General features: G+C 40.4%; 1 protein-coding gene across 1 annotated transcript in view; it reads right to left on the bottom strand.

Moving 5' to 3' along the window:
* The window catches only part of myo1g (myosin IG), a 51,820-nt gene that overhangs the window by 27,104 nt on the left and 1,196 nt on the right, over positions 1–23,520 (bottom strand). Inside the window, 16 exon segments of the mRNA XM_029443073.1 lie at positions 575–782; positions 1,209–1,375; positions 3,433–3,565; positions 3,795–3,869; positions 12,909–12,979; positions 13,575–13,745; positions 14,094–14,208; positions 14,386–14,531; positions 14,748–14,873; positions 14,875–14,955; positions 15,845–15,961; positions 16,528–16,623; positions 16,764–16,817; positions 18,493–18,658; positions 18,877–18,970; positions 20,709–20,917. Of these exon segments, the coding sequence (XP_029298933.1) occupies positions 575–782; positions 1,209–1,375; positions 3,433–3,565; positions 3,795–3,869; positions 12,909–12,979; positions 13,575–13,745; positions 14,094–14,208; positions 14,386–14,531; positions 14,748–14,873; positions 14,875–14,955; positions 15,845–15,961; positions 16,528–16,623; positions 16,764–16,817; positions 18,493–18,658; positions 18,877–18,970; positions 20,709–20,917 (2,029 nt within the window).

The raw sequence follows: 23,520 nt of genomic DNA, 5'->3' as shown, positions 1-23,520 counted from the left end.
ATGACAACATGATAAAAAAAAAAGATTTGGTTCAAAAAATCAATAATTTTTTGGATCAATAGTATCCAAAAGTTGTTAGGAAGGAGAGAGAGTGAATGTGACCTTAGAGGAATGTGTATGTTCAAGAAACAATGAGTCGGGACTAATGCAAAATATCATTGTGTTGCAGTCAAAGGAGTTCATGAGGAACTGAAGAGAGGGGACTGGCAGAGTCAGAGAGGGTGCAGGGCATGCTGCTTGTTGTTGTTGTCTGATTGAATTGTTCTTTTTTTGTTTTGAATGCTTCATTTGTGTTTGATTTGATTGAGGTGTGTATAGTTAACTCTGGAGGTAAAGTTTGAATATTTTTAACGTTAGGCTTATTGATAAAATATGAAAAAAACGGGTGGGACTTGATAAGTATTGATTTCTTCTTATTTCCTTTTTAAATACTAAATGATGTTGCTTTTTGAGATGTAGTTGTATATCTTTGCTGGGTATTCTTCTTTTGTTTTCTCACTTATATATATATATATATATTTTTTTTTACATGTACGAAATAAAATCTAAAGTATCCAATACTAATATGGCCGACCTTCTGCAAGAAAAGCACCAGGATGGGGATGAGGGCGGCTCTCTCCTGCTCCAGAGTAAAGAGAGACCGCGGCGTTCGGACAAACAGCTTGGTGTGTCCGTACGCCACATCGTCCTGGAAACCATGCTGGACGACGATGGCCTCCACGGCCTCTCTGTCCGAGGCCATCAGGTGGTTGGGCCAGGTGTACTCGCACGTCATTTTATACCTGCGGAACGTTCAGGAGGAGAAAGAGGAAATCAGGACTTACCGTTTGACGACAACGAGTGGAACAATTGCTCTTGGTACTGTAACCGTAAAATGTCTCTTTAGTCTCACATGTTAAAGTATATTTACTAGTCATGGGTTGTACTGCTCAGCTTGTGGAAACAGTTGTACAATGTCATCTGTGGGTCTGGAGATTTGTCAGGCCAAGAAAATGATTCTTGTGACTATTAAAGATGTGGGTGTTTAGCAGGCAGGGAGGGTCCACACAAAGAAGCTATCAAATTGCATCATGGGAAGTGCAGGATCTAGTGTGTTTGTATCTTGATCCATATAAGGAAACTAACATTCAGGGTAACGTCGCTTCATCAAAAAGGATGAGCTGAAACACTGCAGAAGTCTTTCTTCACAGAGCATCATGTTCTCTTACCGCTGCAGGACGCGAGGATAATGCTGCCTGTAGGCAAAGCCCGCTCTTCGCACCATCACATTCTCCATCAGGCCGAGGTAGGCCACCTGGTGCTGGCAGCGAGCGTTGTCAAACAACACCGGAGACTTCATCTCGTTGGGTTTGATGCACCGCACATAGTAAGGCTCCTGAAAGGCAAAAGAGATGCAGGTGACTCCTCAGCTGACTGTGTTCCAGTGCGGCGGCAGCACCGAGTTGCGAGAAGAGAGATGATTGTTCTACCAACAAATGCCTTTAAAACATATATTTTACTGGAGTTCCCAGCAGGGATCAGTGGAGTGTCATCACACTACTGTGACTCGATTGTGCATCTGTTTACAGAAAGTAGGCATTTAGAAGCACTGCCATAGCAAGACACAGTGTTGTGTATTATTGTTGATGTTATTATTATTATTACTGTGAATATGAATATATGATTATGATTATTATGGTTTTCATTTACTTCATTTAGAGTGTTCTGGTGTCTTTGACATCATGTCTGTGTGTATGGAAAAGAAGCATGGCAATACCATGTTTTATTATCTTTGAAACAGTGTTGTGTACTTCCAAAACTTGGGACTGATTCAGTATTTGTATGATTGAGGCAATATTTTTTCATAACACTCTTGTTTTATCACCTGCACAAACTTGTGTTTGTCTTTGATTGTTGCATGTTTTTATCATTGTTTTCATCACTGCTGTGTTCATCACTGTGCAAGTAAATAAACTAAACTATCGCAGAGCCACAGCCAAGCTGAACAACTGTAAAGCTGAGTTCACTGACCTTAATCAGACTTGCAGAATATTTCAACAGACGCTACAGTGAGCAGCCGAGCCTCATAACACATCCAGCACATCTACTTATTAACAGCACATTTAACTGCACATTAAAACTTTGAAAACGATAAAGCCTCCAGTGTGGAGTTAAGGTTGGTCGCCTGCACCTTGACAGGGATCTCTGAGGGACGCGTTATCCTGTCACAGAACAGAAACTGCTGGGGGTCATGAACTCTCTGTCCATGAAAGATGAACAAGGTGGAACAAAGTGAACACTTTCTGCTCGACACTGTCGTCCATCATATCAATGATGCATGTGCAAGTGTGCCCACAGTTTCAACTCAGTTCAGCAGAGATTGAAGACAAGAGTCAGTTAATGGCGTTTGGGAGCAACTGAGGTGGACAGACTGGTTCTGTTCAGCAGCTGAGGAAAGCATTCGCTGTTTCAACGTGACCTGAATGTTGCCAGGGGAGTTTCTTTTTCATTTTACCTCAGCCACACCGAGACGAGACGCTACAACATCCTGACAGCAGGCTGTCCCAAAATAACAGCAGGAAATGTCAGACTTCAGTCAGTGAGATGAGGCCAGGTGAGGTGAGCAGCACATTTTGTGGTCCAGCCCCCCCCCCACCACCCATCAACTCCACACACAGCCTGACAGGATGAGGACAAGCGACCTACAAAAACTGTTACTCCCTGACACCAAAAACAGCACATTGCTATGTATACATGTTCTTGCTGGACGGCTGCATACTGCTTCTCGCTCCATATTTTGCCATTCATGGTGACAAGCCGTCCTCCCAGAAGAGACATCGCACATTGGCAGCCTCAGAATAGCGTGTGACTCACACAGACTTTAGAGAGCAGAACAGGCAAACTGGTGCACAGCATCTTCCTGATGATGACAGCAACGTAAACTGAGGAGAAGATCTACTTCTACGCTAAATACTCCAACTGTAACATGCAGATATGATCACAACATCAAAACTCCAGTGGCTTTAAATTGACACTAACTCTCCCCGACAGAGCCCACAGATAGACTGCTTTTATATCATTCATATTTGGTTGAAATTGAGTTGTGACTTACCGTATTAAAACATATTATGCCATAGAAATGTTGTGGTACTTGTGGTAACAGAGCTAAAACAGGTGGAACCAGAGTAACTGGTAAGTTTATGTTCTTAAACTTTCGGACACAAAAGATGAAATAACCCAATTTGTTTGATGGCATTACAAACTTACTATCTTCTACACAGTTTTCCGGTCAGCCTGATTCTATAGTTACCGCTCTCTGCCTTTGTACAGCGGCCTCGCTTTACTTTATACTTGTCAGAATTAGGCATTTAATCAGGCAAACGGCAACCACAGCTTCGACCAGGGGTTAAAAGGAAGGGAACAGGAAGTCAATCTTAAGCTCAAACCACTGACCTTGCAGCCCAGTTTATCCACCAAGGCCACAATGGAGTTCTTGAAGAGGGTGGCTGCGGTCAGAGGTCGCTTGGTGACCTCTGTGATGCCCAGCTGACCATCTGGCCACATCTCCTTCAGGACTGGGTTAGCACTACGAGAGACAGACAGACAGACAGACAGACAGACAGACAGAGAGAGAGAGAGAGAGACACACACACACACACACACACACACACACACACACAGAGGGTGAGAGAGCAATAAAAGAGGGCAAAGAGCGAAGAGAGGACATCATTAACTTTGTAGCCAAGGAGTCAAATGCAATATACTCATTATACACTTAACCCAGTTACTGTCAAGAGCATCATGATGTTTGGCACCTGTTGTACATGAGACGCTTGAAATCTTGGAAAAGCAGGTCCTTGTTTTTGTCCAAAAAGCCCTCGACGGAATATCTGTAAAAGATGTAGAGGGAGGAAGTGAGAGTAATTGTAAATCAAGGTAGCTCAGAAGAAGAAGGGGGCCCCGCTGAGGAGCACATGGTGTGAAGTGATGTGTCAGAAAAAGATGTTAAAATTACAAGTACAGGTGAGACAGAAAGTAACACAGTTTAAACAGTAAGAGTCTGTCACTAAAAGGGTCCCTCTCAGTACCCGTTAACAGACTCTCTGCTCCACATGATTCACGGCCCTCAGGCTGGAGGATTAGAGCAACACTCATGGCGCTTAGACGATTTACAAATTAGGAACATGGTCAAATTTCCCCCACGGCTCACGTTTTGGAGGATAAAATACAAACTACAGACTAATCTGTCTGCCTTTTTTCAAAGTGCTCAGTTGGTTTTGGTGAGGCATCAGCAGGAGGTCAGGGGCGCACTGTAAGACACAGTTACATAAGCCATCGGGCCTTGGGGTAAAAGGCTGCTGTAGTGTAAGTGTTGCCTCAAATAAACCTCTCCCCCTCATCTCTCGTTCACAATGTAACAATAACTTATAAATATACTTATGCAGGGTTCACACACCTTCTTAAACATTAAATTCAGGCCTAAATCCTCCATATTCAAGGACCCTACATGGCACGGATCAAGGTTAATTACGGTAACAACACTGAGAATTTCTAAAATGAGAACTAGGAGGCTTTACAGGAGCTCACAGACAACGATCATTAAGAGAGACAGACGATGTGAACATCTGTCATTGTGCTGCTGTGTTACAGTGATGGCAGACGATCACCATGTAAGTCTGGGGTGGGGAACCTCCGGGCCGTATATGGCCCGCGAGGTAATTCATAAACACATGGTTACAAAGGTTCCCCACTCCTGATGTAAGATTTTAGATTTCTGTATTTTCTACTTTTAACAACTCTCTACACAGTTAGGTGGTTTAATCCAGGGGTCCAGCCCCCACCAGAGTGAAGATGCATTTTAGGTGTCGTGAGATGGTTAATCGGGAAGGAAAGAAGAAAAATACGTTTTGCTACAGATTTTCTTTTCCGTTTTTTGGGCATTTTTCGTTTATCCTTGAAATTGTACATCTTTGGGGCTCAAACTGTTACAATACATCAGCAGTGGAAGAAGCACTCAGATCCTTTACTTAAAGTAAAGCGTTTCCATGTGGTATTATTGTTGCCGATGCTGTTGCAAAGACGCTTCTCCTCAAAGCCTACTTCTAGCGAACAAATTTAGCGATTCATTCAGACCATCAGTGAAAAATAAAGAAATATTTATCCAATATATTACATTGTAATTAATTCCCTTTTTCTTCTCAGAGTAATTGCAGTCTCGTCTGCCAACAGCACGAGGTCTCTGCCTCTCCTCTTGGCAGTCTCTCCCTCGCTGCAACAACACAACCTTTAAGCTTTATGCAAATGAACGCGCGATGACGTTGCCAATACGCAGATGAGACTGTGGCAATGATGACTGACATTGGAAAAGAGTTGGCAACACTGCACAGGACACATTGCATTTTGTTTTTCCCGGCTTTGTACCGTAAATCGAGCTTATTTCCCCCGGATATCATACCTGGTGGCAGAAAAGAATTGCAAAGTAAAAGTGAAGCTTATAGTGAACCAATCTAAACACAGATGGAGTCATTATTCTACAGCCATTACATTGTGCAATCAACAGTTACTTCAGGAGTTAAAGCAAAATACATTCTCTAGTAAAAGTACCAATACAAGTAAAAGTCCTGTATGAGAAATCCTTCTCAAGCAAAAGTGTCTGATATATTATTCTATACGACATTATTCAACTGTTAATAGTGATGCATCAGTGTGTACTGTATGTAGCTGGTTGAGGCGGAACTAGTTTTAACCATTTTAAATACAACCTAGGGGTCGATCCCCCTCCAAAAGGGGCTAAATGTAGTTATTTTGTGCTTTGTTCTGGGTATAATGTCACATCTTTGGGTTTTGAACGGTTATTTAAATAAGATCAAGTGAGATATTTAGACTGGAAATCACCATTTGGATGGAACTGCTAGCAACTCAGAGATGCCCGGAGCCAAAACACTCGCTGACTATACATACATTATATTTACATTTTATGTCAAATCATAACCTGTACCTATAAGTGTCAGGTACATGTAGTTAAGTAATATCAGATAATAAGATGTATTCATTTTGTCTCACTGAAACCTGGCTGAGACATGAAGAATATGTCAGTCTAAATGAATCCACTCCACCTGGTCATATTAATACTCACATTCCTCGAGGCACTGGCCGAGGAGGTGGAGTTGGGGCCATATTTGACTCAAACCTCTTGATCAATCCTAAGCCTAAACTAAACTATAACTCTTTTGAAAGCCTTGTTCTTACGCTCTCAAACCCAACATGGAAAACAATAAAGCCAGTTTTATTAGTTACTGTGTACCGCCCTCCTGGTCCGTATTCTGAATTTCTATCTGAATTCTCAGAATTTTTATTAAGTTTAGTCCTTAAAACAGATAAAGTAATTATTGTAGGTGACTTTAATATTCATGTGGATGTTGATAGTGACAGCCTTAATAATGCATTTATCTCAATATTAGACTCAATTGGGTTCAGTCAGAATGTACATGAACCAACTCACTGTTTAAACCACACTCTGGACCTTGTTCTGGGATATGGTGTTGAAATTGAAAGTTTATTAGTGTGTCCACATAATCCTCTTTTATCAGACCATTTTTTGATAACTTTTGAAGTCCTGTTACTGGACTACAAGCCAGTAGGCAAAATATCCTACGCTCGATGTCTATCTGAGCATACGAAGGAAGCGATTCCATCAGCACTTAATTCAATACCAGGACTCAATATCAATATAATGGAGGACTCTAATTCTAACTTTAGTCCCTCCCAAATGAATCATCTTGTTGATAGCGCTGCAGCCTCACTGCGAATAACACTCAACTCTGTCTCTCCTCTAAGGAAGAAGATCATAAAACAGAAAAAGATTTTACAAATCCGCAAACTAAAACAAAAGTCGAGAAATCTTGAAAGTAAATTGTGTTCCACTAAATTGGAAGAATCTTGTTTAGTCTGGTTAGATAATATTAAAACATATAAGAAGGCTCTCCGTAATGCCAGAGCAGCTTATTACTCTCAAGGACTGCCTTCTTTCATCTACGTAACATTGCAAAAATAAGACACATCCTGTCTCAAAATGATGCAGAAAAACTAGTCCATGCATTTGTTACTTCAAGGCTGGATTACTGCAACTCATTGTTATCAGGTTGTGCCAAAAAGTCGCTCAAGACTCTTCAGTTGATCCAAAATGCAGCGGCACGTGTAGTGACAAGAACAAGGAAACGGGATCATCTTACTCCTGTATGAGCTGCTCTGCACTGGCTCCCGGTAAAATACAGAATAGAATTCAAAATCCTTCTCCTGACTTACAAAGCAATTAATGGTCAGGCTCCAGCATATCTTAAAGATCTCATAGTACCTTATAAACCAACTAGAGCATTACGCTCCCAGACTGCAGGGTTACTTGTAGTTCCTAGAGTCTCTAAGAGTACAATGGGAGCCAGAGCCTTCAGCTATCAAGCTCCTCTCCAGTGGAACCAGCTTCCAGTTTGTGTTCGGGAGGCAGACACCCTCTCCACATTTAAGAGTAGGCTAAAGACTTTCCTTTTTGATAAAGCTTATAGTTAGGGCTGGCTCAGGTTTGCCCTGGATCAGCCCTTAGTTATGCTGCTATAGGCTTAGACTGCCGGGGGACACCTCCCTGCTCTCCTCCTTCTCTTCCTCTCTCCTCCCCTCCTCTCCCTCTCTTCTTCTCCCTCTCTATCTGTATGCATTTATGTAAATGTCTGTTACTAACTCATCATCCGGGGCATCATCCCCGGAGTTTCTGTGTCTCTCATGTGGCAGGTTGCCACTGATAAAGTTTACGTCAGGATCATGAATCGTGGCTGCGCCTGCTGCTCTGGTCCTGCTGGACCAGGGCAGCCATACTTTCTCTTTTTCAACACAACATCATTTCTGTCAAATGTTGTATTTGTACTATGTTGTTTATCCTGTACACACGACATCTATTGCACGTCTGTCCGTCCTGGGAGAGGGATCCCTCCTCAGTTGCTCTCCCTGAGGTTTCTTCCATTGTTTCCCCCTTTAATTATGGGGTTTCTTTTAGGAATTTTTTCCTTGTGCGATGCGAGGGTCTAAGGACAGAGGGTGTCGTAACCTGTACAGTCTGTAATGCACACTGAGACAAATGTATAATTTGTGATATTGGACTATACAAATAAATTTGATTTGATTTGATTAAGTAAAAAGCACTTTTCCCTCTGAGATGTGGAGCGGAAGTATAAAGTAACATAATGTGGAAATACTCAAGTGTAGTACACGTACCTACATTTTCTTATTTGATTACAGCACTTGACTTGAGTAAATGTAGGCCTACTTCCACCTCTAAAGTCTTCCACACACACATTTCTCCTACATATTCTCTCTGCATCCCTCCCTCTATAACAAACAAACACACAGCATGTTACATGTCGTCTGCATGGCCCTGTCTGTGACTGTGTCCTAGGCTGTCACATCTGGAGGCAAAGAAGCGGAGGCCTGGCTATGACAGATGTGTCCCCTTGGTTCATGGGCAGTGAAACCACCTGACCAAATCCCGGGAAAGCTCGCCGGACAGAGACAGAGTGTGAAAGGAAGAGAGAGAGAGAGAGCAGTTAGAACAACACAATAACAAGTCACAGCGCTCATTTACAAGGACAGGACGGGAGAGGACGGACGGGAGAGGAGGGATAAAGGCAGCAGCTCCCCAGAGACAGCAGGATGATTTAGAGGAAAGTATATTAAAGTATGAAGGTCAAGGGCTGGTGCAAGGAGAGGGCTGTGTTGCACAAGGGAGCTCACACTGACTACATGCATAAAATAGTCCTTATTCCGAATAGGATATCATTCCTTCTCAGCCGTTTACATGGCTAATGAAATCGAATATTACACTAATATTCCTGTTTTCTTGCAGCCTTGCATATTCCACTAAACGTAACTCTCCCATGACGTACGTGCTACGCCCCCATTGTCACATAATAAAAAGTAAAAAGGTGTGTTTCTCCTTTTCTTTTGGGCATGCATCTCTGTCTCCGGCATGGCAAACTGCTGGCTAGTTGGTTTGTGTGCAGCGCACAGAGCTGGCCATAAACGGGCTAGAGGCCATGTGTTGCAACCTGCAGGTGAAACCCCAATAGAGACATATACTTCGAAATGTGCTGTATACATGTCCAAAGAATGCTCCTAAAACCTGAATAATATCGGCATATCCCACATGTCTTAATCGAAAAATGCATTTGGAATATCTAAACAGAATATTACTCATCTCAAATTCTGAATATTGGCCTATTCAGAATAATATTGGAATATAAGTGTGCATGTAAGCGTAGTCACTGAGAGACCCAGGCGACAAAGATGTGAGATTTCTTGGAATATAAAGTTGTGCAGTAAGGGAATATGATATATCGTATGGCTGCTCAAAAGTGCTGCATGTGCAGGCTGAAATACAGCAGGGAATTAAAATGTGGAGAGTCAGGTGAGGGTTGCAGTACAGTAAGAGGGAAAAAAAAGAGGGAAGAGAAAGAGGAGGGAGCGAAGTAGGTCAAAGCTCGGGACAGTGGTGGTATGGTGAGAGGTGAGGGGGGAGGCGAGGAGGATGAGGGCCATGACAGGCCAGCTGGAACTGAATGAACAAATATTCAGCTGCTCACATTACACATTCCTGACCATAGAGCGTGTGGGGCTCACAGTAATGTTGGGCATATTAATGCACACTGGATATTGAACTTGGAAACTGTGTTATTTTTGTGCACTTTTGTATTTTATTGTATTACATTTAATTGTAATCTCCTGATGTTCACGTGCAATAGCAACTATAGTATCTTAGTAGGTGAGGTTGTGATTACAATGAGTAAAGCTCACACAGACACAGGAGGGGCACAGGCATCATTCATTAGAGCGGGCCGACAGTAAGCAGCTATGTTGCAGTGATGTGTTTGTGTTTCTGTATTTCCAGGTGAGCAAAAGTAGTGAAAAGATGTACAAAGGTAGTGACACAGATGTGTAATGAATGTGTAAGTGTAATGCAGATATGAGATTTATATCTGAGTTTTACCAGTTAAATTAAGAGTATTTTTTATATAAAAGTATGCAAGTACAATCGGGAAAGTACTCAATGCAGAAAAATGTCCCCTGCAGCTGTTACACTATTATATCATTAGGTCATTATTACTGCATTAATATAAAAGCATTACTGTTGTAGTTGGTGGAGGTGGAGGTGGAGATCATTGTTTTACTTTTAACTGATGATCATTTTTTCAATCAATTGATTGTTTGATTTGTAAAAATACTTTTAAAAAGTGAGAAATAGTTTGCTTTGTTATCTAAAAATCTTATTTTGTAAAGTAACAAATAGCTTAAGCTGTGAGATAAATGTCGTGGAGTAAAAAGTCAAACTTCCCTCTGAATTAGTAGAGTAGTTAAGTAGAAGGTGGCATGAAACGTAAAGTGCAAATACCTTAAATGTGTACTGGAGCTTAATACATTCAGAGCTGAAAGAGAAAGTCTAATAATTGATTATTTGACCATCAGAAAATGAATCTGCAAACTTTTACCTCAAAACTGCTTAATCCTTTAAGTGTTTTCATGTTTAAATGACAAACATTTCATGTTTCTTTAGCTTCTCACATGTGAAGATGTCCTGATGTTCTTAAATTACAGTAAACTGAATCATTTTGTTGGACAAAACCAGACATTTGAAAGGTGTCCCTTGTTGGGATAATCGTGATGGACATTTCTTGCTATTTTCTGACGTTACACAAACCAAACAGTTAATGTAGAGATCAACAAAATAAGCAGATTTATCCATGATTTAAAAACTCATTAGCTACAACCCTATGAGAAATAGTTACAAATTAGCTCCACCCAAACCAGCTACAACAGAGAAATGCTGCCTCCTCATTACTGCATCAGTAATAATAATGTAATCATATAATAGCAGAACCCTTCACGCTGCTCATCTTTCTGCATGAACTACTTTGTCTTGGTACTTTTAGTTAAATGCACAATCTGTTATGTTCTGCTACTAGGGGTCTCTCAATCTATACAATAGTTTGGTGAGGAAGTTTTTGTCTTCACCACCATTGTTGTCATTGCAGTCAGTTTATCCCGGTTAGGATTCCTTCAGTGTTCAGTGTTGGTGTTATCCGCAGAGGTCTCCTCCTCTCCAAAACAAACGGACCAGGTGAGTGAAACGGGCAGAAACACTGAATAAAGCCCCCACGCTGTTCGCTGGACAAGAGCTAACGCTAACGTTTGCGCGGCTTGTTTCTCTGATAACTTGTCTCTCATAAGTGTATCATAAAACATTTGGCTAAAACTGGATAAAAGGTTCACTTATAGAAGCCTCTGGCAGACAGCCACAACGTTGCCTTGATTACAATGACAGATTTATCTAGGTTTAAAACTTGTGGAAACATTTGGGACAATGTTATATTTGAAGACTACTGACTACAAGAGGAGTGCGTTTAGGGAGGAAAAGCCTGGCGCAGTAATTGTCTGTGAAAGCGGGTTTGAACTTCAGAGATGGATGAAATTGCTCTGTGTGTCGTGTGTGTTCGACGTCGTGTCAGCCTGGATTTCCCCGATTCAAAAACCCTCAATAAACCCTACTCCAGTTCTCCTTGATTACTGCAGCTACATCTCGCAGAGCCAAAATTGTCTCATCAGCTGCCTCCATCCCTCCCTGCCCTCCTCCTCCTTTCGTATTCCCTTGACATATTAAGGTCCTTCCCCTCTCTAAATGGAGGGCAGTACACATGAGCAGCGGGGATCTTCTGAAACCAAAGCCATGACGAGTGACTTGTTGGCCAGGGGCCTCATCTGACCACTGTGACGTTTAAATCCAGTGAGCGCATTAAGGAAGTGGAGCAGTGATGGAGAAGGATCTCGAGCATGTTAATCATAAACCAAACAACCTCTACCATTAACAAAAAAATATTGTACTTTTGGAAGAGGATCAAATAAAAATAAAAACGCAAAAATGCATAAATTTGTTTTATAGCGTTATATTTGATTTATGAAATTCTGAACATTATGTGTTTGAATCTGGTCCAGTACCTTTTTTCAAGTCACCAAATCTTTCCTAACTGTCCCTGCTGTGATCCTTTCACGAAGGCACAAATATTTACTAAGAAGATCTTTAAAAAAGAAGAATAAAAGGGGAAAGACGCTTTAAACTACAAATCATAAGACCTAACAAGTTACAAAAGCACAAGGTCCTGCTGTTGTGAAGATCAGCAACATATCTTTCAGTTGAAGTGACATTTATATACATCACATATAACAAAAGATTCCATATGTTGCAAAACATGCATGTAAAATATAACTTATATATATATATAAATACATGTGTATATATATATATATATATACACACACAGTATATATATATATATATACTGTATATATATACAAATACATATATATATATATATATATATATATATATATATATATATATATATATATATATATATATATATATATATATATATATATATATATATATGCAGTATATATATACTGTATATATATATATTTATATATACACACACCATTGTTTGACAAACTCATAGCTCGTGGTAAGTCTACCTTGGTGGATTATGACATTATGGGAAATAATGAAAATCCTCGATTCAGAATATGATTAGGATTTTCAAGTCCAGAACCTGACTGTTGAGCTCAATAAGCCCATACACACATCAATAGTTTTAAGTAATTGTTAATATGGGAATTTACAATAACTTCTGATCAGCTAAGCTGGCACTAACAACACTACTGGAATGCCTCTATGAAAATTCACTCATGGCTGCCAATGTCATAAACTGACCTCCTTTAATAGGATTATTTAGCTTAAACTTCTGAACTCTGCAAAATTGCCCGTCACTTATCCAGCCACAGAGCAGCCCCGGGGCCGAAGCAGACGACTGTAGCAAAGTGTTTGAGCAACTCACGTGACGTCTCCAGCATAATGGAGAATACGGAAGTGTTTCTGAAAGTCCATGGTTTTGTCCGTGGGGCTGAGCTGGAAATGAGAAGGAGACGCTGTGAGTATAAAATATTACACACAATATGTAACAAACTTTAACAGAGTACAGCTTCAAGAGGAGGGAATGCCAGCTGCATGTTAGAGCCCCTGCTGTTTGAAAAGCATCTTATGATGTCTCTAAAGGAAAACATTAGAGAAACTCTGCTCTCTACTGACTGCAACACAAAACTGCACCTTCATATTAGTACATTTTAAAGTTACACTGCAGTATAGAATGACTCTGATTTTAACGAAAATACAACTTTTTTGAGAAGAAATACTAAAACATGGCTGAAAGCAATTCACTTTGGCATTTCTATCTTCTAAGCAACTTCTGGCAAAAAAGAAAAATGTCCTCTTTGTTTTTTAGAGTCTAAAGAGGAAATGTCAACAACTCATAAGAACTTCCTGCTAACTAAGGAAAGTTACAACAGCTTTCAGAGATTCCTTTTACTGTAAACATCATTTCAGCTTCATGTTGAGCAGCAGGTGTAATAATGTGGGCAGGGAGTGTTTGGTTCTTTGGTCTTCTGAATATCCATATGAGAAGGAGAGATGAAGCCCCACAGATGGTGTTGTGATCTGTTCTCACCTTGCGGGATGTGTAGTGGGGGTGCTGGGCCAGTTTGGTCTCCATGCTCTCCAGGCAGACCGTGTCGGTGACTTTACCAACAGTGAGGCAAGCTTCGTCCAAAATGGAGATGATGCCTTTGTGGGGCTGCTCCACGAGGTCCACTATGATCTGGTTGTTGAAGTAATCAATCTGTGTATGAACAGTACGATTGTTAGGTAGGAAGGAAATGCAGTTTATGAATCATGTTATGAAGCATGTACTGTGTTCAAGTGCACTTACACGTGCCGTAACCTTTGTGTGTCACATCTGAACCAAATGCATCTCCCACAAATAACTTTCCATAGGCTACTATTTCACTTTAGAAAAACACTTAAATAATGTTTCATGACGGAAAACTTTCATTAATTATTACCCTATCCTTCACACACATACTTCTCACTGCACTGTATGAACATTCGGTAATGTCCCCACAGCCGATGTTAAGTGAAGTTGTGTGTTTGTCTTTGTGACGTGTTGATGTTTATGTGTGTGTCTCACATGTTGCCAGGTGATGCCCTCTCTCTGGTATTCGCCTTGTTCCTGTTTGAGGATCAGCTCGATGAAGAGCTGCTGCAGCTTCTCGTTGCAGTAGTTGATGCAGAACTGTTCGAAGCTGTAGAGCAACAGAGGAACAAACTCTTGAGCGACACAACAGAATTTGTTCATCATGGAGGCGTGCGAGAAAAACAAAGTTTACTTCAAGAATTCAAGATAACACAGGGTGAGCAGTAATTGATATTCAAATCCTTTGAATACAAAGATTCAGTAGATTTCACAGCACAACACCAACCTGTTGTTGTCAAAGATCTCAAAGCCGTAGATATCCAGCACGCCAATGACCGTGTTTTTCCCATGGAGCACTGGGTTGTAGTCTTTAACTTCAATGACGGTGTTGATGCGGTTTACAATCCAGCCGAAAAGTCTCTCATATAAAGCCTGGAGTGGGGAAATAAGAGTGTTTAACAGAGCTGGAGATTAAAATAAAGTGACAACTGTGAAAATGAAATAAAAGGAAAGCATGTCACAGTGATGATGTTAACATTATGTCTAGAGAATCTGTAAAACAATTCATCTTAATAAAGCTTAAATCTCATCCTGATCATCTGTTTTGTGGCAGTAATGGGACAGTATGATTCGTAAATAAACAGCAACCTTGACGAAAGCGTTGCGTCCGAAGCAGGCGTCCTGCTCCGTGTGTCCCTTCTCGATGACCTCGCCGCCCCCGGTGGCCACAGTGCGGAACAGCAGGCTCTTACAGACGCTGTCCACCTCTGTGGCCTGTCAGCTCAGAGATGTGGTTAACAGCTTCCAGTCCCAGGATCTCAACGCTCTCACCATCGCTGTCAAACTGCACATTACCCTGAAGAACAGACCATTACAGTTCATTACAGATCCATAATCTTAGCACAGCTTGATGCTTTTAGCGTTGTGATCTCAGTCACAGGTTATCAGCATCTCTTCTCACGAGGCCGGTGAACAAGTCACAGAAAGCAACGGAAGCTTCATTGAGAGCTGCACATTTTTAAATCAAGAACAAGAAAGCATTTCGGACGGAGAGGTCTTGAAAGGTGCAATGATGGTTATTGAAAACACTGTTCAAAGACCAGAAGAAAGGTTCCGATGTGATCTCCTCTCTCTCTGATGTTACAAAGTTAGTGTTTGGACAAACAGGATATGAGTTGAAGATGTGACAGTTAATGATTTCCTATAAAATGTTACAGAAGTGATACTTTGCTACTAAAATACAACTGGTGTGATGTTGAACAAAATGCTACAAATGTGCTCATTCATACAAAACTGTCAATAAAGATATTTACAAAAATATCAGATGTGATAACTCTGACTTTCAAATGTTGAAATAGATTGAGAACATAATAATGTTGCATGTTTAAATATCTGTTTCCTACCATGGTAACTTATTGTTAATAATTATTGTGAGGAATAATTAACATTAACATGTGATCAGACAGTCTCTTCACATATATGAATATGTATTATGATTATTATTATTAATTATAATATTATCATTAAAGGTGAAACTATGTTATTCAGGAAGATTCTATCAAACAAGTAGCCCTTCGTATTATTCAGTACCCTCGAAGTAGCTCTCTGTATCAAAAAGGTTGGTGACCCCTGCTCCACATGGATGCAAAAAATAAACACAGTAGTGAAGGTACTTTTATATCGTTTTAATCCCAGAATATCTGCATTAACATTTCCTATTTTTAACAATTCATGCCATAACTTACCAGCAGAAGAATGGAAGCCAGAATCTGATAAATTGAGTTGATCTCCTCTTTTGAGAAGCCAATCACTTCCAGAGCACTCATCACCGCTCTGTGGCTTGAGCGATCATTGTTGGAGGTCTGAAAAAAGGGGGAGCGAGAAGAGATGAGGCTTTTGGAGGAGCTTAGAGTGAGGAAACACAGGACTATCCTACGCATAAGTCTTTTATCATGTATAATGCCATGCCTCCACATGTGACACAGCTGTGCAGCATATCATAAGTAACTGACGCTGCTTAAGGCTGACGATATAAAACCATGTATTTGGCATCAAAGACGTGAGTAAGAGGGAACCAGGTAGACACGTTAGCATAATAAGAAGTTCCCTGTGTCATCGGTGTGGAAGTTCAGCCTGAGTGAAGAAGACATAAAGCTCCAATGTGTAACACCTGCAAGTCCAAAATAAGCCTTAAAAACAAGGTGCTAACATCAAGAAGGTCCTGCACCTTGATGCAGTTTTAGAGAAAATATAAGTAGTGAATGTTTGACTATAAACAGACAATTTAATTTTTTTAAAAGTCATGAAAGAAAAGTTACAATAAAGGTTTCTGTGTGCCGTCGATTATAGTTCTGAGAAAGAAGGAAAATCGGAAATAGCCGAGATAATAATGCAATAATAATCTCTAACGTTAAGGCGACAAACTCACAGCAGTTGCAGCTCCCTCTTTGGTATACATGTAAACAGCAGGATCATTCTGGAGATGAAATGACTCCAGCATCTCATCTGAGCCTCCACGTAGTAACTGTCAGAAATACACATCAAACAAACAAGTTCAGGTCCAATTTAATGCATTTAATAATGTAAGTTCAGGGAGTAAAACACACACTAAAGATGCTGCATCATGTTTAGTGTGTGTTGTGCAGCAGGAGTTATAGAGTTTACCTGGTAGAATGAGTGGAAGTTCCTCTCCCCGTCTTGCTGCTGGATCACCCTTGACTTGAATAAGACAACAGATTATGGTTTTAAATCAAACATCCATCCTCAGACAGTCCGATGCGTTCGAGGGGCCGTTTTACAGAAGCTTCTTAACTTGCAGATCCTTTCTTAACAGTTTGGTAACCATGGTATTTAGGGTTAGGATAACACTTCCAGTGTCAATGTTCCCACCCTAACATATGAACAGTGCACTACACAAGTATTCTAACGTCTCAAAATCTTAATTAAACTCTGCTAACTTTAGGATAATTGTTAAGCTGTCCTAACTTTCACTTTTTCACCAAGTTTCTTCTGCTCTTTGGACATAACAGCTGCCCTCCTCTTTATATCACTGGTCAATGAACTCTGATCCTTTGATCGACGCTTTGTTAGATGTTGGGTACGGCGGAGACTGAGTCTGCTATCGTAGCTCTTTCCTTTATCTCCCGAGTTAGCATTGTTGTACATTTCTCAAAAAGAACATTGTGGGATTTCGCTACAGATGTGAGTAACATCTGTAACTCATCTGTCAGTGCCGTCTTTGTTTTTGCTCAATGTTTTTTATGTTCCAAAGAAGATGTTGTTTAGCCCTTGAGATGATGAAATGCATGTCACGTTCATGTGTCAGACAGAGCTTTCCCTGGTCGGTTGCTGAACTTTGGTGAGAAATTGTACATTTAAAAGGTTTTCTGCTCTTTGATTTTCAGGGATTGACATCAAATCCTTACATGAACTGAATTATTTGTCAGGCTAACAACAACCCTCACATTCACTTAGACAACTTGCAGTGTATTTGATCTGCTGAGATATGTGAAATCCACAAACTTGTTTATTTCTGTTTAAAGAAATGTAATTAGAATTGATGGTCCGACAGTGTGACTGTGCTTATTTTACGTACCGTGTTGCTTTGCTAGCTTCTTTGATAAACCAAATCTACCCAACAGCAACATCTCACTGCCGGTCGGACGAAACAGATAAATTAGGTCTCCCGCCCAACATTAGTGAAAGTGCTGTTATACGGAGATATGAAATCATCAAATATGTATTATGGATGAATCTCTCTCTTCAGTATATTTCTCTGGTCCCTCGCACTCGTTGGCTCAGTGCTGTTAAATTGCATGTACATGACGCGGGGGGGTTTCTACACAGAACAAACATTGTGATTGGTTGTACAGCGTGGGTGTTTTCGACAGGTGAAAATATATCCGATCTCCACTATGAATGCTCTTACAATGTCTAAAAGTCTAAAACCCTGTTTCCTGTAGAAATAAGGCAAATCCACCAACCAGCTACTTAACACTCAAAACCAAACTGATTACAAGTTATGTCCACACAGCAGCACTCTTTTGACTGCTGAAAGTTTATAAACCTTGTGGTTATTCCTGCCCTCTGAAAATGAATCATGGCACTATCTCTCACACCAGCTCTGAGTGCCAGACGGTTCTTTAACAGAGCGGATAAATACCCTCAGGTGAGCTATTCATTAACACGTAGCAGCAGCACATCAGCTTCACAGATCTATTCATGGATGTTCCCTCACACCTCTTTGTCGTCACCTCATGAAACATTCATGTCGTAAGTTGAAAACTAAATGAGCAGAATTTTCTGTACTTTCCTTCAGAGGTGTATCAAAAGTACATATAAGTAGTTTCTTTTTGTGTTTCTTGGAGCCATGAAGGTCCGCCCACCCACTCACCTTCTCCAGCAGGTAGTTGTTGATGTGTCCTCCGGTGGGTTCTCCGTTGAAGTTGAAGTTGATGTCCATGTACTTGCCGAAGCGGCTGGAGTTGTCGTTGCGATTTGTCTTGGCGTTCCCAAAGGCCTCCAGCACACAGTTGGATTTGAGCAGCACATTCTTCACACTGAGTTATCACATGGTGGGAATCGTTGATGAGAAACAGCCATCAGGGAGGTGGAATGGAGTCAGAAAAAAAGAAGAGAGTGAGGTGATTTATGGTAACATCATGTACTCATGATCCAATTAATAATTTGTGTTGAATTTGAGGATAAAACCCATCTGGATCTACTGTTCAGTTCAATGAGTCTCATGATGAAATAAGCTTCTGATGTCTTCCCTCACCTCTCAACCTCCTCCCTCTGGCTCGGGTTTGTGATGGCTGCAATGTACTGCATGATGTATTTACTAGCTTCTGTTTTTCCTGCCCCACTTTCACCTGAAACACAAAAACACACACGTTTCATAGCACAGACATACAGATCAGCAACGTGTCTTCACTCCTTTTATTTCTTGAATGAAGGATGTGAAGGTGTTTTTGGAGATGTGAGTACCTGAACCAAGCTACGTTTTCTTGTTGATCATGCATAACGAACAAGGATGCAGTCATGCATATATTGTTCTTAATGATTATAGTCTAAACAAGTTATGATGTACAGCAGGGGTATTGTGCATCTTAAAATAAAGTGCTTAATTTTAGAAAAATAAAATAAAGTGTAGCAGCAGCTTGAGTTTCCCTTGTTCTTTAACTGTTTCACATCTTGATTTAACTCTCAACCAATGTTAGAATAAATCAGTCTCAACACATCTTAACAATTGAACAGTTTAACCCAGACTAGCACATCCTGGGTTCAACTGTTCTCTGTGGCTGATGATGCCGACAGGTGGCCTATTTACTTTATTTAGTCACAAATCTAAACCACATTGGGCTCTGAGTGCTTATTTTCTGTGCCCTCAGTTCAGACCTTGAGTGGGTATGTTTGGTCAAAGTCGTTGTGCTTTGTCTCATCGTGGTGTTTCACATCACCACTGTTAATGAGCACCACGGTCTCTGAGCATATGAGACGCTGGTGTTGTGCTCCCAGTGGGAAGGATGAACATGAATGAGTCCATTCTGGGTTGAAAGCTCTGTTGACTTTTCTCTTCTTGGAGAGCGCCATGAGTAGATATTGTTCTCTCCCTGTCTGCCGCTCACTCGTCTCTTCGTCTGTGTTTCTCTCCCTTTCTCCGTCTTCTCTCTCTGTATCGCTAACTCGTCTGTCACTCGCCTCTCGCCTCTCATCTGTCTGTATTCAGAGTCTCAATGTTTGCCGCCTGGAATGCACAGATTTGATTGGCTGAGTAGCATCACGTGGGATAGCTTAACTCGCATGCAATTGGTCTGTGAGTTTCCTGAACCGCTAAACCAGTGCCGTAAAAACGAAAAAAACTGCGCCGGTTAAAATAGAAGCGCCCTGTCAAAATTGAAAATCCCTCAATAATTTATTGATTATAGGTCCGGGTCCAGATAGGTCGGCTTCTGGGTCCGCCTGTTAGTGACCCCTGATGTACAGTTACAAGATGTACAAGTATCAACACTACACTGCTTTGATAATCATAATGTGATGATTACATTTTATTCCTGGCAGGGTGAAATAGTATTTTGAACTCTCATGGGAACCAAAAACGCAAAACTGATAAAAGGTTATTTTAGTGTGAGCAGTTGTTTACGGTGAGTATTAACTATGAACCTGTGCTGATGGTTTGCTGAGACTAGTCTGACAGAGTCCAGCAAGCTGAGATGCGTAGCCGCAGTACAGAAGATGACAACAACATATCTTTTCATCTGGCGCCACACACAGACCAAACCTTGTGATTTACAAGAGGTCACAAGAATAGCAAAGCTGTCTCTCCATTTTTTATCCATCTGGAAATGTTGTTTTCATTAGTGTCATCATCATTCACTTCAAGGGATAGATGTGAAGCTATATTCATTTAGTCTTGTCAAACTATTAATTTATCGTGCTGGCAATGAATGCATCTGATACATATTACCACGAGGATCATTCCACAAACAAGAGAGTGAAGAATGTCTGCGATCAGGTCTGAATGTAAAGTGTGGGACGTATTGAAATGCACAGCAGAGTTGACACCTTGCAGGCCTTAGGTTCAAGCTTCAGAGTGTGAAAGAGACAGACCTGATATGACGATGCAAGTATCTTTGGCCCGTCTCTTCATGGCCTTGTAGGCAGCATCCGACACGGCAAACAGGTGAGGAGGGTTTTCATACAGCTCCCGGCCCCGGTACGCATCAATCCTGTCTTTGCCATAAATGTCCATCTGTCTGTACGGGTTAACGGAGACCACTACTTCTCCAATGTAGGTGTAGATACGGCCCTTCTCAAACCTGTCCAACCAAAGGAAATACAAACATACTTCACATACTTGTACAGATACCATATTATGTGTTTTGTTTAGATTTAGTCTGTCGCTTTCAACTTATACAACTGATATACACAAAAAATGATGTTTAAAAAAAGAAGAATTCATTACTTTTGAAGTAGTGACAAACCAAAGCAAGTATATACTGAAGCCTCAGCTTCACCTACACATTTTACTTTAATCATTTTGTACATATCTCATCAAATGTATACACTGAAAATGAAAGAAACTAAATAACATACTATTATATAATATAATTATATATACCCAAAAGTACCAAACAAAATTGAATATACAACACAGTTGTATATTTGTTGATCATCTTGTTTTGATATATATTTTTGAATCTATAAGTGTATTACACATTGTCATCTCCTTTTCAAAACTATTCCACAAATGATTTATTTTTTACAGTTGTTCTAATCTTTGTTTTTGTAACATAGATACAAACAATAGATGTACTAGATGCATTAACAATAAAGATGATGTGTGTACATACTACAGCAATGTATATGTATTTAAGTATTTCTTTTATTGAATCATTCATTTAGGTTAGGCAAAGAGCCGTTTAGCCATGTTCACACCACCCATGAAAACCCTTGAGCTAAAAGTTCCATAAAAGATCATACACCTTCATGTCACACGTAACTTCCTGACAGGAAGTGACACAAGAGTGTGTACTCTGAGAGCAGGAAATGAAACTTGTGGTTCTAAGGGTTTCACAGTCTTGTGTAAACTCAAGTGAGCAGGGAGAGGTACAATTGACGTGTTGACAATGGTTAATGGAGCAAAATGGAAAAAGTATTTTGTTCTGGGACTAAACACGTAAAGCGTCTCAACTCGAGGGCCGATCCTCTGACGCTCACGTCTGTACATCCAATTCATGATAACGGCACAAGGCTGAGACACGATGTCAGTGTACCGATCAGCCGTTTACTGGATCATTCATGAGTCACTGATGATGTGTCAATAGAACTGGATTAATACTATAGCTAATCAAAGCCGGGCATGAATCTATAAGTAATTATATTATTATAAGTATAAAAATGTTATTGTTTTATTTAAAAGGGACCGAGTACATTTAAAACATAAATGACACCTTTTGATGCTCTGTACCAGATTACAGCTTTAAGATGATTTGCATCTGGTATTCCCAGGTCAAATCAAAACAAAAGAGTACAGAGGAAAGTTATACAAAGAAAAGAACACAGGACACAAAGCTACACACGGTAGCACTCCACAAACGTCTGCTCGTCTGATAGAAGCATGATGATGATGCATGAAGAGCAAAGATAAAACTGGAGGTCAGTGAGTGCAGAGCAGCTTCTAGGTTGATTTTGAAAGTGCTGATAGACCTGCAGATTTGTGGCTTTTACAGTCAAATCTGATTTGAACTTAAGGTACAGTTTGTAAAGTAGTAGGCGTTTACATGTTAACTTAGAATTATCACTCTGAGAAGTTAAACATCACTTTAATATCACTTCTGTACTTTAACTTTTAACAATTTATTGCAGGAATTTTAACGTTTTACTACAGCAAAGGAATATTGAAGTCTAACTCATCCTAATTTCCCCCCTGGTACGTACACAGAGCTGCAGCTGTCCTCATTTATAAACTTTTTTTTGTGTTACTGTTGAGCTGAGAAGAAAACCTGAAAGCACCGTTAGTGTTGGTGTGTGGGAAGCTACACTTTGTCATTTTGAAAGCAAAAGCAGTTTTAGCCCAGAGTTCAGGTTCACTGCCTGTGTGGGTCCTGAAGGATCCCGCGTCTAAACTGAGACACAGCTACAGATAAGTACGACTGCGTCTGAGTCACTAAGAAGACTGTTTATGTAGCTTTCTTCACATATGGTTAAATCATCCCTGAAAGCAGGAACATTGCTCTCGCACTGGCACAGCAAAGCTTACTCTGAGTAATAGTTGGCTTTGGTGCAACCCCGATCTTCTTCCTGGTAAAACACTGAGCAATCAAGTAACAGGTAGCTGAGTCCATGTGAGATCTGATGTGAGCTAGAAGAAACTCAAAGTCCTGTTTTTGCCATTTTGCTGTTACATTAAAGGAATCAGTTCACCCACTACAATTGATGACTTAACGAAAAGATAGAAAAATTCCAATCAAGTCTCGATCTCAGGTAGTTTCACATGCAGCAAATGTGTAATGGCTGTGGAGCACGGGGCTGGGCGATTAACCAACTTGTATTTTTAATTATGGTTTTGGCTACCAACAATAAAAAAACATTTTTATTTAAAAGTTGAATTATTTGCACTGTTAAAAAGACTATAAAAAGTAAAAAAGTTCAATGAATGTATGATGTCAATGAGTAATCATGTTTAATAATCGTGATAATGAGCCCTGTTGGAGGATCACCACAGGTGCTTCTCTGTTTTCAGAGTATCCTGCTGACAGAGAAACACGGGACAGAAATATCAGTGGTGATAACCAGCCTAATGTGTAAAAGAAGACGGGGAAAATGCAAAAACAGAAATGCAAACACCAGATGTCACAGGTATGAAAAAGTAGAGCAAATCATTAGTAAATCAAGAAGGCACAAACTTAAGCGCCTGCCT

Source organism: Cottoperca gobio, chromosome 11 (assembly GCF_900634415.1).
Source record: "Cottoperca gobio chromosome 11, fCotGob3.1, whole genome shotgun sequence".
NCBI classification, from domain to species: Eukaryota; Metazoa; Chordata; class Actinopteri; order Perciformes; family Bovichtidae; genus Cottoperca; species Cottoperca gobio.
This window is presented reverse-complemented; position numbering and strand designations above follow the sequence as displayed.